Source organism: Zonotrichia albicollis, chromosome 1 (genome assembly GCF_047830755.1).
Source record: "Zonotrichia albicollis isolate bZonAlb1 chromosome 1, bZonAlb1.hap1, whole genome shotgun sequence".
Classification (NCBI taxonomy): Eukaryota; Metazoa; Chordata; class Aves; order Passeriformes; family Passerellidae; genus Zonotrichia; species Zonotrichia albicollis.
The window spans coordinates 85,195,361-85,208,851 of record NC_133819.1 but is presented as its reverse complement, the minus strand read 5'-3'; the positions used below and the strand labels follow the sequence as shown (position 1 = coordinate 85,208,851).

At 40.2% G+C, this 13,491-nt stretch overlaps 1 protein-coding gene across 5 annotated transcripts in view; it reads left to right on the top strand.

Annotated features, from left to right (window-relative positions):
• Nucleotides 1-7,069, top strand: part of GRB10 (growth factor receptor bound protein 10) — a 145,319-nt gene extending 138,250 nt beyond the window's left edge. For 4 of the 5 annotated variants that reach the window (XM_074546236.1, XM_074546241.1, XM_074546251.1 and 1 more), the window contains 3 exons: nucleotides 195-282; nucleotides 3,048-3,141; nucleotides 3,954-7,069. In XM_074546236.1, coding sequence (XP_074402337.1) covers nucleotides 195-282; nucleotides 3,048-3,141; nucleotides 3,954-4,100 — 329 coding nt within the window. In that variant the 3' untranslated portion in view covers nucleotides 4,101-7,069. Of the gene's footprint in view, nucleotides 1-194; nucleotides 283-3,047; nucleotides 3,142-3,953 lie in introns of those variants that run through there. The other variant, XR_012581396.1, reaches the window with a different exon arrangement.
• The last annotated feature ends 6,422 nt before the right edge of the window (nucleotides 7,070-13,491 follow it).

The window sequence follows — 13,491 nt, the reverse complement described above, 5'->3', positions numbered from 1 at the left end:
CTCTCTACTTGGTATATTAAGTAGATGCATTTTTTATATTGATTCTCTTTTACATAGGTTGATGGAAGATACTTTATATTCTGTAAGAGATCTATACCCACTTTTAAAATGTTTAAATAATTAGTATGTGAAAAAATGGTTGCATGTGTAATTATTTTTAACCATCCTCTCCTTCTTTTTCCTCTCACCTCCAGTTATTCATAGGACACAGCACTGGTTTCACGGCAGAATCTCCAGAGAAGAATCTCACAGGATTATTAAGCAACAAGGGCTTGTAGATGGGTAGGTATTCTTGTTGCTCTGCATTTATGATCTGACAGTAAACTTTATAGATGAGAGCACAACTTATGCTGTAATAATCTACAGGTTTATGAGCATTTCTGAGTAACCTGATTGTTGAGTAGTCCCATTATAACCTGCCTGGATTCCAAAAAGTCAGTGTGTGCTTGTACGAGTGCATCCTAACTTTTAATTTGAAAAGTAAAATCTTAAAATACACTTAATTGTCTTTCTTTTTTTCCAACAGAAATAGTCAAGTTTTAGATGATGTTAGAATTTAAATATAGTTAATTCTTGTAATATGCATTGAGGAGATATTTTTCAGGCAAAGCTGTACCTAAGCATTTGCCAACAAATTTATAATCAGCCATCCGTGCTCTTCTGCATGAATCAGAGGAACTAATGGTGCTTGCTCGCTATTTCTGTTCTAGAGCAAAGAAATGAAAGTACCTGTTCCAGCACTCTCTTAAATGTCTGTGGTTGTTATTTAAGTATCTTCTGAGCATCTGTTTTCCTTATTTATATGGAGTTATGGTTATCAAAGAGAAGTTGCTTGAACTGCATTCAGCATTGTTGATTTGTAGGATGGGAAAGGCATGGTTGCCTTTGGTTCACTGTCTTCATTGCTCTCAGGGTTAAGGTAGAATTATCCATGTTGGCATCAGAGGAGACAGTGAAGTTGAAACCTTTCTTCAGCATTTTCTGATTCAGAAGCAACACTAATCTTTCTGAAGACTAAAATACATAAGGGAAGTAGAACTTGGTAGTGCATATATATATATATATATTCATCAAGCAGTGTTTGCTCATTTTTGGGGAGTTTTTCCCAGTCTAAGGCTAGACAGGGGCTTTTAGCTAAGCAGGTTCAACAGAAAAGAGAAGCTGAGAAAGCAAAGGAGCACTGCTGACTTTTTGTGTTTCTGGTTTTCTCGCAGTACAATCTTGGGCTCATTTTGTCTTGTTGCCTTAGGAGTCTGGTGGCCCATCCTTCTTGAGGAATTCATAAATGTGTTCATGTGTGTGATGCTGTGTTAAATTTGTGCCTAATCAGCTTACTTACTGTGGAATGTAAAAATTGGTTAGTTTAGCCATAGTAAGGTCCACCAGAAGTGACAAAAGAACCAGATTACCTAAGTGCTCTGAGATCTAAGGATCATGATTTTCAGGGGGGAAAATTCTTGCCTATGTTTTCCTGCTCTGTGTGTTCTTGAACAAAAGAAGGTAGCCATGATGTCCTGATGGTTCATGGAAGAGGCTCAACACTGTACACAAGCAACTGATGCTGCTATCTTGGATATCTCTGGAAGTTCTTGCTGAGGTTGCATCTCTCTTGGTAGCCACTGTTTGTGTGGAAGCTGGTTGTTTGCCAGAGGTTGAGTAAACAGCTGCAGCATCAGTTGTGCAGACCTTTGCTTTGTGCCACCAGCTTACCATGCATGATACGAAACAGCTAGATGAAATATAATTGAGAGGTACCTGCATGATCTGCAGCGACCACAGGGCAGGCTCTTTCTCCCTCACAGGGATGCTAATTTATAAAGGCTTTTGTCCCTTTTCCACACATTTGGTCTTCCTAGGATTACAATGGAACGTTCCTGAGAGTGGCAAGACATGCCTGTCCCTGACTACTGAAGTCACTCTGGTTATGATGGTGCATTTTTCTGGTACTGACATTTCTCAATCAGTTCTGAGGAGCTGGAGTAAAATCTTTTGGGTTCTTAAGACTACAAGCAGTTCTTTTAACTGCACCTTGGAAAAGTGTGTTCCTTGCTTAGTGGTCAGCAATTAAGAGGCCTGCTCCAGTCCTGTGCTCAGCCATCTCTAAAATCCACTTGTGCTTTGTGCTGTAAGCCTTCTGCAAAGGTATATTCTTTCTTTCTGTGGCATGGAGAGGATCTGCTTCCTTAGTTCATAAATATCAAGGGGAGGAAACACAGGGGGTTTTATCTAGCTTTTTTTCTCCTCTTCCCATTATGGATGTTAAATAAAGTCCATTTGGGGTAGGACTTCAGTTTTGTGGGTTAACTTAAAAGTGACAGCTACATAGTGTATGATGTTGGTAGCTGTATACCTAACGTACATTTTTTTCCACATGCTGAGGGGAAAATACTGTGACTGTTCTGGAGTAAAAATCAGTGTGTGTTTTTCCCATCTTGATATTTAGGAAGCTACTTAACTGGTAAATAATTTTAAGAAAGTATTGAGCTGTTTCTGTGCAATTGCAGCCATTTAACCAACACATAATTTTGTTGACACTGGATTTCTGCAAACTGATGCAAGATATTGTAGTGGGAACAGATTCCCATATATTACTTTCTCATCTACAGAAATGCAGATTTTCTCTAGAATTAAATGATAACATTTTCTTCATAAGAGTACAAATCATTAGTAGAAAGCTGATTTAGAGGGAACCTTAAAAAAAGCTTCATAGGTACATTCTTAGGGGATTTTCTCTAGAATTAAATGATAACATTTTCTTCATAAGAGTACAAATCATTAGTAGAAAGCTGATTTAGAGGGAACCTTAAAAAAAGCTTCATAGGTACATTCTTAGGGGAAGAAGTACCATCATGTATCTTGCACTTCTTGTTTCTTCATCTGTTAATGTTGCTTAGCCATGGTAGAAAGTAAATTGCCAGTTACAAAATCACCTCTTAATGCAACTAAAGAAGAATTCGGCAGTGGCACAATATTACTTAGTGGTTCTGATTATTTAAGAACAAACAGATGGGGATATTCAATTTGTTCTTTAAAATGTTCTCTCCTAGATTATTTCTTCTCCGGGACAGCCAAAGCAATCCAAAGGCATTTGTACTTACGTTATGCCATCATCAAAAAATAAAGCATTTTCAAATCTTGCCGGTAAGTAGATTATTTTTGATACTGATAAAAAACCCCAAAATTTTAAACCATTAAGCTTTTGCCAACATCTTAGGAGATCTCTTATTAATTACTGTTGCAATTAACAAGGATGTTTCCATTAGCAAATGCATAAACAGATATTCTTTAGAATATTCTTTAATCAGTCAAATGGTTAGCATTGCTGGAAAACTGTTGTAAGTCACTGCATTACACAAGTCTGTGTAATGCACAGAACTTGTTCTCTGTGACTGTCAGAGACAACAGCAGTTGTTGTCTCCCTTCTCACTTAAGCAAACATAGAATAACTTCAGGAAACTTTAAAAAGTTTTATTCTGGAGGTTATCCAATAATGTTGAGCTTCAAATAACATTACACAGAGATGTTGGAAAGCAATTTGATTTTATCTTGATCCAAAAAAGCATGAAAAATTTAGGATTATGTAGACTTTTTTATTGTTCCAAACCCTCTTGTGTTGTTTAGCTGGCCAATTTTAGAAAAAGCTAACAAATCCTTTTGCGGTATTTTTGTTTTATCTAATGAATGCCAGTGACATCTGTACAACTTTCAATTACTGTGCCGACAAATTTTCACTTTCATAAGCAAAATGTTACAAGTTGGGTTAAGGTACGTTTTTTCTAGCCCTGTGCATAGTTTCATAAAGAACTGCAGGCACTGGGTTGTTTATGCAACTGAGTTCCAACCAAGTGCCCATCATTTATTTATGTCACACACTGGTGGTACTCTCTAAGTTTTTCCACTTGTGTATCTCTTCATGTGCAACCTAACTTGAAAAGGATATTTTGTTTTCCTAGTGTGAAGATGATGGACAGATATTTTTCAGTCTGGATGATGGGAACACCAAATTCAGTGATCTAATCCAGCTTGTTGAATTCTATCAACTAAACAAAGGAGTCTTGCCCTGCAAACTCAAACACCACTGCATCCGAGTGGCCTTATGACCTCAAATCTGACTCTTGCTGAAGACTGGATTTGATAGAAGAGTAATTGTAAGAGAAGGTTGACACTGGGGAATTGGCAGATTTGTAAGTTGGTTAAAAAAAAAATATTATGCACCTTGGGACTCTGAAAGGGATGGATTCGACAGGTGCCAACAGACCAAGATTGCTGGTTTGTCTAACACCTAAGAGTGATTGCTGCTGAGTGTCCCAGCATCCCAAAAATGGGGGGAGGGTCTGTAAAACAATGAGTAAATTTGAAACAAAACTGGAAACTATCTTGGCTGGGCCACTTAACAGGAACAAGTGTGAAGAGAAATCTTTGAAAAGAACTCTTGCCCTGGAATAATCTTGACAATTAAGACTAGTGTGTTTACTTTTTGTATTGATCACTTTTTTTGCACTCCAACTTTGTTTCGGATATTGTATGCAGCCTATATTAGGAGCTGATGTGGCTTTTAAAATTCATGCAGGAGTTGGGTATTAATATGCACCCTAAAATGTATGGAATGCTTCAGCCTAAAAGGATCTAGAAGAAAATCAAGAAGTGTGTGTGTGTGCGCGCGTGTATGTCTCAGTACTTCTCTGGAGACCTGAGGTTCAATGATCTGCCGGTGTCTTTGAAGAAGCAATGAGGATACAATTCTAAAAGAACATACCACCAATATATGTACTCTTAAAACTGTTGACTTGTAGCATTATGGCTGTAGTATGTTGATGGCATATTAGTGGCATCCAGTCATGCAGAGACTGTATTAGATTCTATGCACAAATTTTTATTATTGGAGTGGTGGTTTGTTTTTTACAGCCTTTTGACTGTTTTCCTGAGGAACCTTACTGTTACTAAATAGAGTAGGACTGAATGACTACACTTGTATTTGAACCACCATTTTTTGTGAGAAGATTCTTCTGCAGGTAGTCTTAGTATGACAAAATAAAAAAAAAAAATTAAAACCAGTGTTTTTAGCTTTATAGCTCCTTGAATTTTCAGACTGTTTCAAAGAGCTCTTTCAATAGAGTAAAGCTACAGTGACAACGCTCTCCTGGGGATAGGGCATAAGAAGAACTGAACCCTTCTGCTTCTTGTAGGGTCATGAAAGTTTACATGGTGAGAAGGAACATGCTGGGAATAGAAACAGATTTGATTGTGAAGTAACTGCTGGCAATATCATCCATTGAGGTAACTGGTGATCCCTGTGTCATGTGTGCTACTGCACACCAGTACCTGTGGCAGACAAGCATGTGTCTTGCTCTGGTGCTGGTTTGTCATCAGAACTACTTTATTGTTAATGTTTAAATGAATTCTTTAATGTTTACTCAATAACTCAATCTGATGACAAATCAGTATTAAAGTCAGACAAGTCCCACCTTGACCCTGCAGTTGCAACCAACCATTCCTTCAGCAGCTGTCTGAACTAAAATAACTTCCCAGTGCTTGATGCCATTAGCCACAGTGAGAAGTATTCCACCCTGGGAACTTGCAGAGTGTAGTGCAGAACGGAACATTTGTAAAATGGTAAATTATCTACACAGGCTAGTTAATCCTTAATATTTGCCACTGGGTTTGAAATCCTAGCCATCTGAAAGGTAAAGAAGGAAAACCAATCCTACACTTTTAGGTCTTCATGTAGTGTTAAGAATAGCTTAAGACAAACCATAACCTGCCTGAGTCGTCCATATCAGCTTAAACTATGTCAATGGTATAGAAACACTGTATTTTAGTTTACAGAACACATTTAGTATTTTTTTCCATTTAATGTCTAGATACTAAAAATGAAGAAACTTGATTTTGTTTTTAGTAGAAGCCGTTTTTGTTTTGTTTTGTTCTGTTTTTGCTTTTTTTAATTGTACATAGTGAAACGAGTGTTCCTGCTTTCTAGACAATGTATTTTAAAACCTTGAAATTAAGCTAACTTAAGTCTGACTTCACTTTGCATGCTTCTATTTGGCCCCTATTAGGAGAAAAAAGATACTTGTATTGACTACATTACCAGTTTAATAAGACCATTTATGCTGTAGTTTTAAGTTTTTCTGTTTACATAGTTTAGTGACAACCATGCATTTTTCCCAGTAGGCAGATAGTATTTGCAGTGTTTCATATTTATAAAAAAAAACTTTGCATCTTATTTAAATTGAGAATAAAAGTTTGACTATGAACCATGATTTTTGTATGTAGATGGTTGACTTAGTATTTTGTACTCTTCCCAGCTAAAGTGAGCTGTTTTGAGAAAGTGACCACCTTCAAAGTGGCAACAATCTTACTTAAGCAGATCACTGCTTTGTCTTCTTTCTGCTGGAAAACAGTCAATGCCACCTTAGTTTTCCAACAGATTCAGCTGGCTGCCAGCTCAGAATACCAAGGACTGAAGGACATTTGACTCTTATTTTTGTATTTAAATGACATGAATGTAAAGGGGATGCTCAGGGTTGTTTTGGAGCCTGTTGAATTTTTATCTTTTTGCCTGTGATTTTATTTTCTAAATAAATACTTCATGTAGCAATCTTGAATATGTTGAGAAGGAAAATGCCAAACCATTTTGGTAATGAGGTTACTAGTTAAGTTATGTTACGATAGGTGTTAAAGTACAAAAAACTTTTTATTTGTTAATTAATCTTGAAGAAACACGTGCCTCAGTTTAGATGTTTTGTCTTATCTTTTCTGCACTAAATACCTGACAGTTTGACCAATCAATGCACCTTTCCAGTGGCAAGACTTGCTTATCGTAAATTATATTGTCACAATGCAAGATTTAGTGACTGTAAAATGGAATAAAGTTTAAAGTTTCAGGGAATGCAAAAGGTATTAACTTAAGAGACAAAACCTTTATTCAATATGCTTTGCTTCATACTGTAAATAGCTTTTTGGCTTGTGAACCTAATTGTAATCTTTCAGGTATTTTTGTACAAATAAGGGACTGATATTCTGTTTCTTGTAATTAGAAATAAACGTTAATACAATGCTATTCATTTTATATTGGAATGAATGTCATCTTTTGGATATATCAGTACACTTTGTATCTCTTGCCTTAATGCAGCTTAATTGAGTAGGTCATGTTAAGCAGCTTTTAAGAAGCGTGAAGAAGAAAACACAATCCCCAAGATACCTTTATTCTGGCTGTTGTCTTTAAGATTCCTATTAGGATAGACTGCATTTTATTTAGCAAACAACTTATTCACTCATTTTGTTTAAGAAAAAAATACTGGGGATATTCTGCTATGATATTTATAGTATTCATTTGGGAAGGCTGCTAGAATCATGTCAGAAGAACACACTATGACCAACTTTCAGGTCATAAAGTTATAATTCATTGAACATGCACACTCTGCATAAAACACTTCATTGGCCTGATAGCTGTTGGATCAGAAAACTTTTCAATAGTACTTCCAGAAAGCAGTTATTTACCCCTGTAGTCCTTGTATTTGAGTGGTCTATCAGAATTTGGGTGGAAAAGCACCATCTGCACAAAACACATCTTTACTTAAAAATTCCAGGGGGGTGGAGGAGTGGGGTGGAGGGTTTGGTGGTTCTTCTGGCAGGTAGAAAAACAGAAGGTTGGGAATATTTCACTTTTTTTTTTTTTGACACAATCCTTTCCTGTTTCCTCCTTGTTAATTCATAGAAGCCATCAAATGCATTCTAGTCTGGCTTCTGCATGCTGTGTCTCCATATTGCACTACAGCATGAGTTAATTCATATGTTAGCATGATGAAATTCATTCATCAGCACATAGAGGCAGATTTTGCCTTTTGATTTTGATATTCCTCAAGTTTTTTTTCTATCTGGACATGCAAGTTACAGTGCTTAGAATTCTTTATCCTCCATGCAGTACCTTACTTTTTTCACTAAGCTTAAGGGGACTGCAGATGCCTATTTCCTGCTTGGCTACAGGAGGCCATACTATCATTGAAACTGACTCCCACTATGATCATTAAAAGTCACAGACAATAATTCTACACAAACCTGTTAAAAAAACAAACAAACAAACAAACAATAAAAATCAAAACCCCACCTTGCTTTATTGTATTTATTGCATTTGGAACAGACAAGAAGACTGCATTAAAAAGGCAACATGGTAAAAAGATTTCAGCCTGCCCCATGGCAAGGTAGTCCTGCCAGCATGTTTATCCAAACTGCCCACCTCTGTGGCAGATACAAAATGAAACCTGTGAAATCCGGCCCTTGGCATTAGCAGTGGGTACTTAGGCTATCACAACATCACCAGTACAAAATGAGTCTGGGCCAGAAGTGGGTCTGTGGTACAGATTTTAATTACTTGCCTGATAGGTTTGTACTTCATTAGTTGCAGAACAACAGACATGATCAGACATCTGATCCCACATTACGCATTCTAGCATGAAGTTCACCAGACAAAACAGCTTAAATGCATTTGGGCCTGTAAATAAATTCCTATCAGACTCATGTTTTACATACAGCATGCAGCTGCAGGACTTTCATCCTGATACAAAGAACCTTTAAATTAGGATTCCTTTAACACTAAATTGTTGCTTCAGTCTGTACCTGCAAAACCAGATGAAAAAACATCACCAGATGAGCCACTTCCCTTCAAGTTGAACTTTTGGTCTTTGTTATTGCTAATTTAGTAATGCTTTAATCTGGTTTGTCAGTGTCCAGTCTGTAGACTGCTTTGTGTCTCAGACATTGTTTTTCTGACATCTTGGAAACATTGGTAACCATGTCAGCAGATGGAAAGAAAAGACACCTTCCTCTATAATATCCATGCTGCCTTCATTTGGGTTACTTCTGCATCCTAAATCCTAAGTCTTCCCTCCTTAACTCGAAGGACAATTTAATTAGTGTTTGAAAATCCAATATAACCACAACTATGTCCAAGGCCTATATGATTTTCATTAGATATTGTGATTAGGCACATCTGAGACTTGAAAACCAATTTGTTTGTGTAACACAACACAGTGCAAACCCTTAGCCCAAAGACAATTCTGCTCTAATTGCTCATCATTTTGCACAGATACCAGCAGATGTTTTAGCAAGGAACACAGGTTCACACAGGACACTAAGCTGTGATTAACAGGGTCCTACAACACTTGTTAGTTGCCCGGGTTTGTTATGCTTTTCTATAATCAGGTGGCTTTCATCCCTTGCCTGCAAGATCCTGGTGCCACAACTTGGGAATAGGAAGGTGCAATTGCAAACAGCTGCTGGCTCTGCGCAAAAATACAGCCTGGCTTTATGGGCCCTGAATCTCAGCTTGGCTGTGCTCAGAGGTACAACTCCTCAGAGCTCAGAAGAGAGACAGGGAGGGAAATGGAAGGGAGAAAAGAATTATTCTTGGGCAGTATTGTCCAAGGGCTGGTTTGGGTGTGACTAGGAAGAAGACAGTGTTGTGATGCCCTGAATGCTGCACACCACTCCCTAAGAGTCAGTTACCCCTCTTCTTCCCCAAACTTGTTAAGACACTTCCACATAGGGACTCCTATCGTACCTGCCCTTTGAAACACATTCTCCAGAGGCATTAAGACTGGCATCTTGCATTGCCAAGGAGAGAAACAGCAGTGGAGTTGGTGTTCTCTACAACCTGCCTGTTCTCCAAAACAGCCCATCCAAGTGCCATCAGAAGAAAGGAAGGTGAGAGTTTGGTACTATGGTACTGCTAAAAATGATGATGATTACAGCAAATGGCTAAGCACAGTCCTGAAAGTGTACAATATCACTGCTCCACAAAAAAACCCTTAGGCACATCCTATCTTTAAATAATTTAATCATTTATATCTTTTCCTTATTCGATTTCTTTCATAATACTTTGCTGCTGGATTTGTGCATGATAAAAATGTGCTCTGTGTCACTCTTACCAACTCCTAGTTTTCAAAAGGTTGCTGTAGCACTCTCAGAATCAAAAACAAATACAGAAACAAGCCAAGCTGTGAGGATTAGAGCTTCCTGAAAAGTAACTCCACAACACATCTAGTTATTAAAGAATGTAAATTTGTAATTATAGAATTGGTGTAGAGAACACTTTTTTGGCGTTTTTTTTTTTCACTAGATAGTAAGGTTTGGGAAAACAGCTAGCTGAACAAGGGTGAAAGTCATTAAAGGCTCACAAAGTTTGCCTCAAAATACTTAAAATCAATTGCTGGAACAAGCATTTGACCTGCTCTAGAAAACAGAGTGCTTCAGAGAAGTGCATGTACATGGGAAGGGATTGCATCCTCTCCCCCTAAAAGTGTAAGAGAGCAGGAACTCCAATGACAACAGAAAAGGAGACTTAGGATGCAGTGCAAATGGAAGACCAAACAAGAAGGTCAGAAGAACAATCAAATATATAATAAAACAGTTCAATGAGCAAGTATAATAGATTTATAGATAAACATAAGCAGCTGAGCAGAAACAAAACAATTATGGTATTTTTTGATACACAAGTCACCTGAAGTATGCAGAGGATCAGTTCAGGAAAACCAGAAATATTTCTTAATAAACTGCTCATATAATCTCTTGTATTGTCCACCACAAAACGTAGCACGTGGAAAAAGTTCACATGGCTTCACAAAGGGCTTCTATCACATCATGATAGAGAAAACTCAGCTGATGGATAATAACTACAAAAATCTTTTTCTCTGGAAGTCCATTGGTCATATGTCACCAAGTGCCAGGAGCAATCTTCAGGGGAAGAATCATTACTTGACAGCACATATATAAGTACATCTACCCTGCATGTCCACTACCTAGATAGAGATAGAAAGGTAGGTAGATATACTTTTTATCTGATCCAGTAATGTGCCCACATGAGGGCTGGCTCATACAGAAGGTAGCAACTCAAGCTAGCACATAAGACCTGAGGAGCAAGCAAGAAAACCTGCTCTACAGTCAGCTGGAGGCTGCCTTTAGGGAAACATCCCTGTAAGTACTGAATTTGCCTCCTACCGCCCCACCCCAGGAAGGGATGCCCGCAACAGCTTTCCTGTCCTCGTGTACCTTCCCCTGCTCCAGCCTGCCACTGGCAGGGTTTGCTGCAGGTGTGGGGGCTGCCACAGCAGAGCTGAGTCCATCAGGGCTCTGAAGTTGTTCAAGAGTAGTGTCTGGCTTCATTCAGCCTCAAAACTGGGTCGTAATTGACAGAGACTGAGCTTTCGAGGTGACTGAGCATTAAACAGAGAATAGGTGCTACTCCCTTTCAAGTCAGAAATTACTGTACTAAAAGTTACATATAAATGGGTATCTTTGGGCATTTTTGTTCAGTAGTGCACAGGGACATGTTGTAAAGGGTTCTCCTGGGGTAAAACACAGGTTTTTCTTACGCCATTGACATTTGGGGAACAGAAAGGGGCGTGCACCTGCTCAAGCGAGGTGATTTTTCTTACTGAAAGCTGTGGTGGAACTGGAGGGAGAGTGCTGTGCTGGGGTGGGCAGGCCAGGAGTGGGGGGCACACTGGGAGCTGCTGAGGCTCTCCCAAGCCACCCACTGCCTTTCAGGCAGAGAGAGAATGGAAAGAGTAAATCATAGAATTTTTAGGGTTGGAAGAGATCTCTGGGGATCATCCAGCCCAACACCCAAGCTATGGCACAGTCACCAAGACCAGGCTACACACGAACATGTCCAGCTGGGTTTTGATTGTCTCGACACAAAGACTCTACAACCTCTCTGAGAGGCCATTTCCACCCTCAACATAAAGAAGTTCTTCTTTATGTTGAGGTGGAACTTTGGTTGTAGTTTATGGCTATTGCTGTTCATCCTGACTCCGGGCACCACTGAAAAGTCTGGCACCATTGCTTTGACTCCTGCCTTTGAAGCATTTCTGTGCATCGATGAGATCAAATGCTGGTGCCAGCCCGGTTCCATCCCGCCCTGGAGGATCCTGCTGTCTCCCAGCAGCAGGTGTCAGAGGTGGCTGGGCTCTGTCCTGCCCCAGTGAGGGGCTCACCCTGCTGGCCCCGGGCAGCTGCTGCCCTGCGAGGGGCCCGGAGGGGCTGCGGGCCGCCTCTGACAAACAGGACCTGGGCACAATGGAGCCCCATTTTGCTGATTTCTACTCTCCGATTCTGACAAGTCTAAATCCTAGAGAAAGTCCCATCAGCGCGGGCAGCTGACACAGAGCCCGGGCTGTGCGAGCCCGGAGCCGGAGCAGGCCGCGCTGGCGAGGCCGCAGGCCCGCGGGCACGGCGGGCTCCCGTGCCTGCCCCGGGCCGGCAGAGGGCGTGCAGCCCGGGCCTGCCCCACACGATGGAACGGGGTTCTCGTTGATTGGGGCTCCTTTGTTTTGTGGCGGCAGCCTTGGCCTCGTCTCCTGTGAAACCGCTCTAAAACAGCTCCAAGCCCGCCCAGGGTGCCTCCGGCGGGGCCGCTGTTGCAAATGGCAGCGCTGGCGCACGGCTGGCACCGGCGCCCGCCCCGTCCCCGCCAAGAGCAGCGTGCCCCGGTTTGGGGATGTGAGAAACGCCTGTCACTTGTTTTTAAAAATTTAAAAGTTTAATAGTAATAAAATGGTTTTAAAAGTAGTAATACAATTAGAGTAATAATTTGGACAATTTGAATTAGGACAATATGAGACAATAGAAACAAAGAGTTACGGATGTCCGGGTACCTTTTTCTGGGCAGCAGGAGCCCGAAAAAGGACACCCATTAACAAAGGATTAACCCTTAAAAACAATAGCCTGTTGCATATTCATACACTTCATACATGATGCATAAATTCCATTCAAACACAGGAGTCTGTCTGGTCATCGTCAACTTCTTCCTCTGAATCCTGATAGGGCCTTCGAGGCGGGAAGAAGTTTGTTTCTTCTGATAAGAGGGCAATAAATTCTTTTTCTCTGAAAGATTTAGGTGTCCTGTGGCTGCTATCTCTCTGCGAGTCCTTTCTTTAAAAAAAGTATCCTACATAGCGTAGTTTCTATTGTAACATTTTTTATAACCCAAAACTATATTTAACACACTACTTAAAAGAATCAATACATCATTACTTTCTAACACAACACATATAATATTTATTTTAATATTTGCGAAAAGCCAATCATAAAATACACATTTTTCACAGGGACATAAGGGTTTGGCCCTCTCGGCAGGGCCCCTAAGGCACCGGCAGCCGCTGCCCCAGGAGCTCTGGCTTTGGGTTTCCCGAATTCTCCCACTGACTTGCTTGTGTGACTCGCCAGATGTGTCCATAGCATGGACACATCCTTGTCGGCAGAACCCCGGCAGAGGCAGGGTGTGCTGGAGCTGCTGCTCGCTTCATCCCATGTCTCGTTGGATTTTTCACCCAAGGCTCTGTGAATAAGTGAGAAATCCCATGTCCCTCCTATCACAATGGCTGCGAATTGCGGCTGGATGAGCCCGCAGGTTTCCTGGTTTCCCCGTGCTGATAAAGCTGACACAGGGGCACGCCTGGTTAATGGTTAACACAGGAGTGCAGGGTGAAGCCG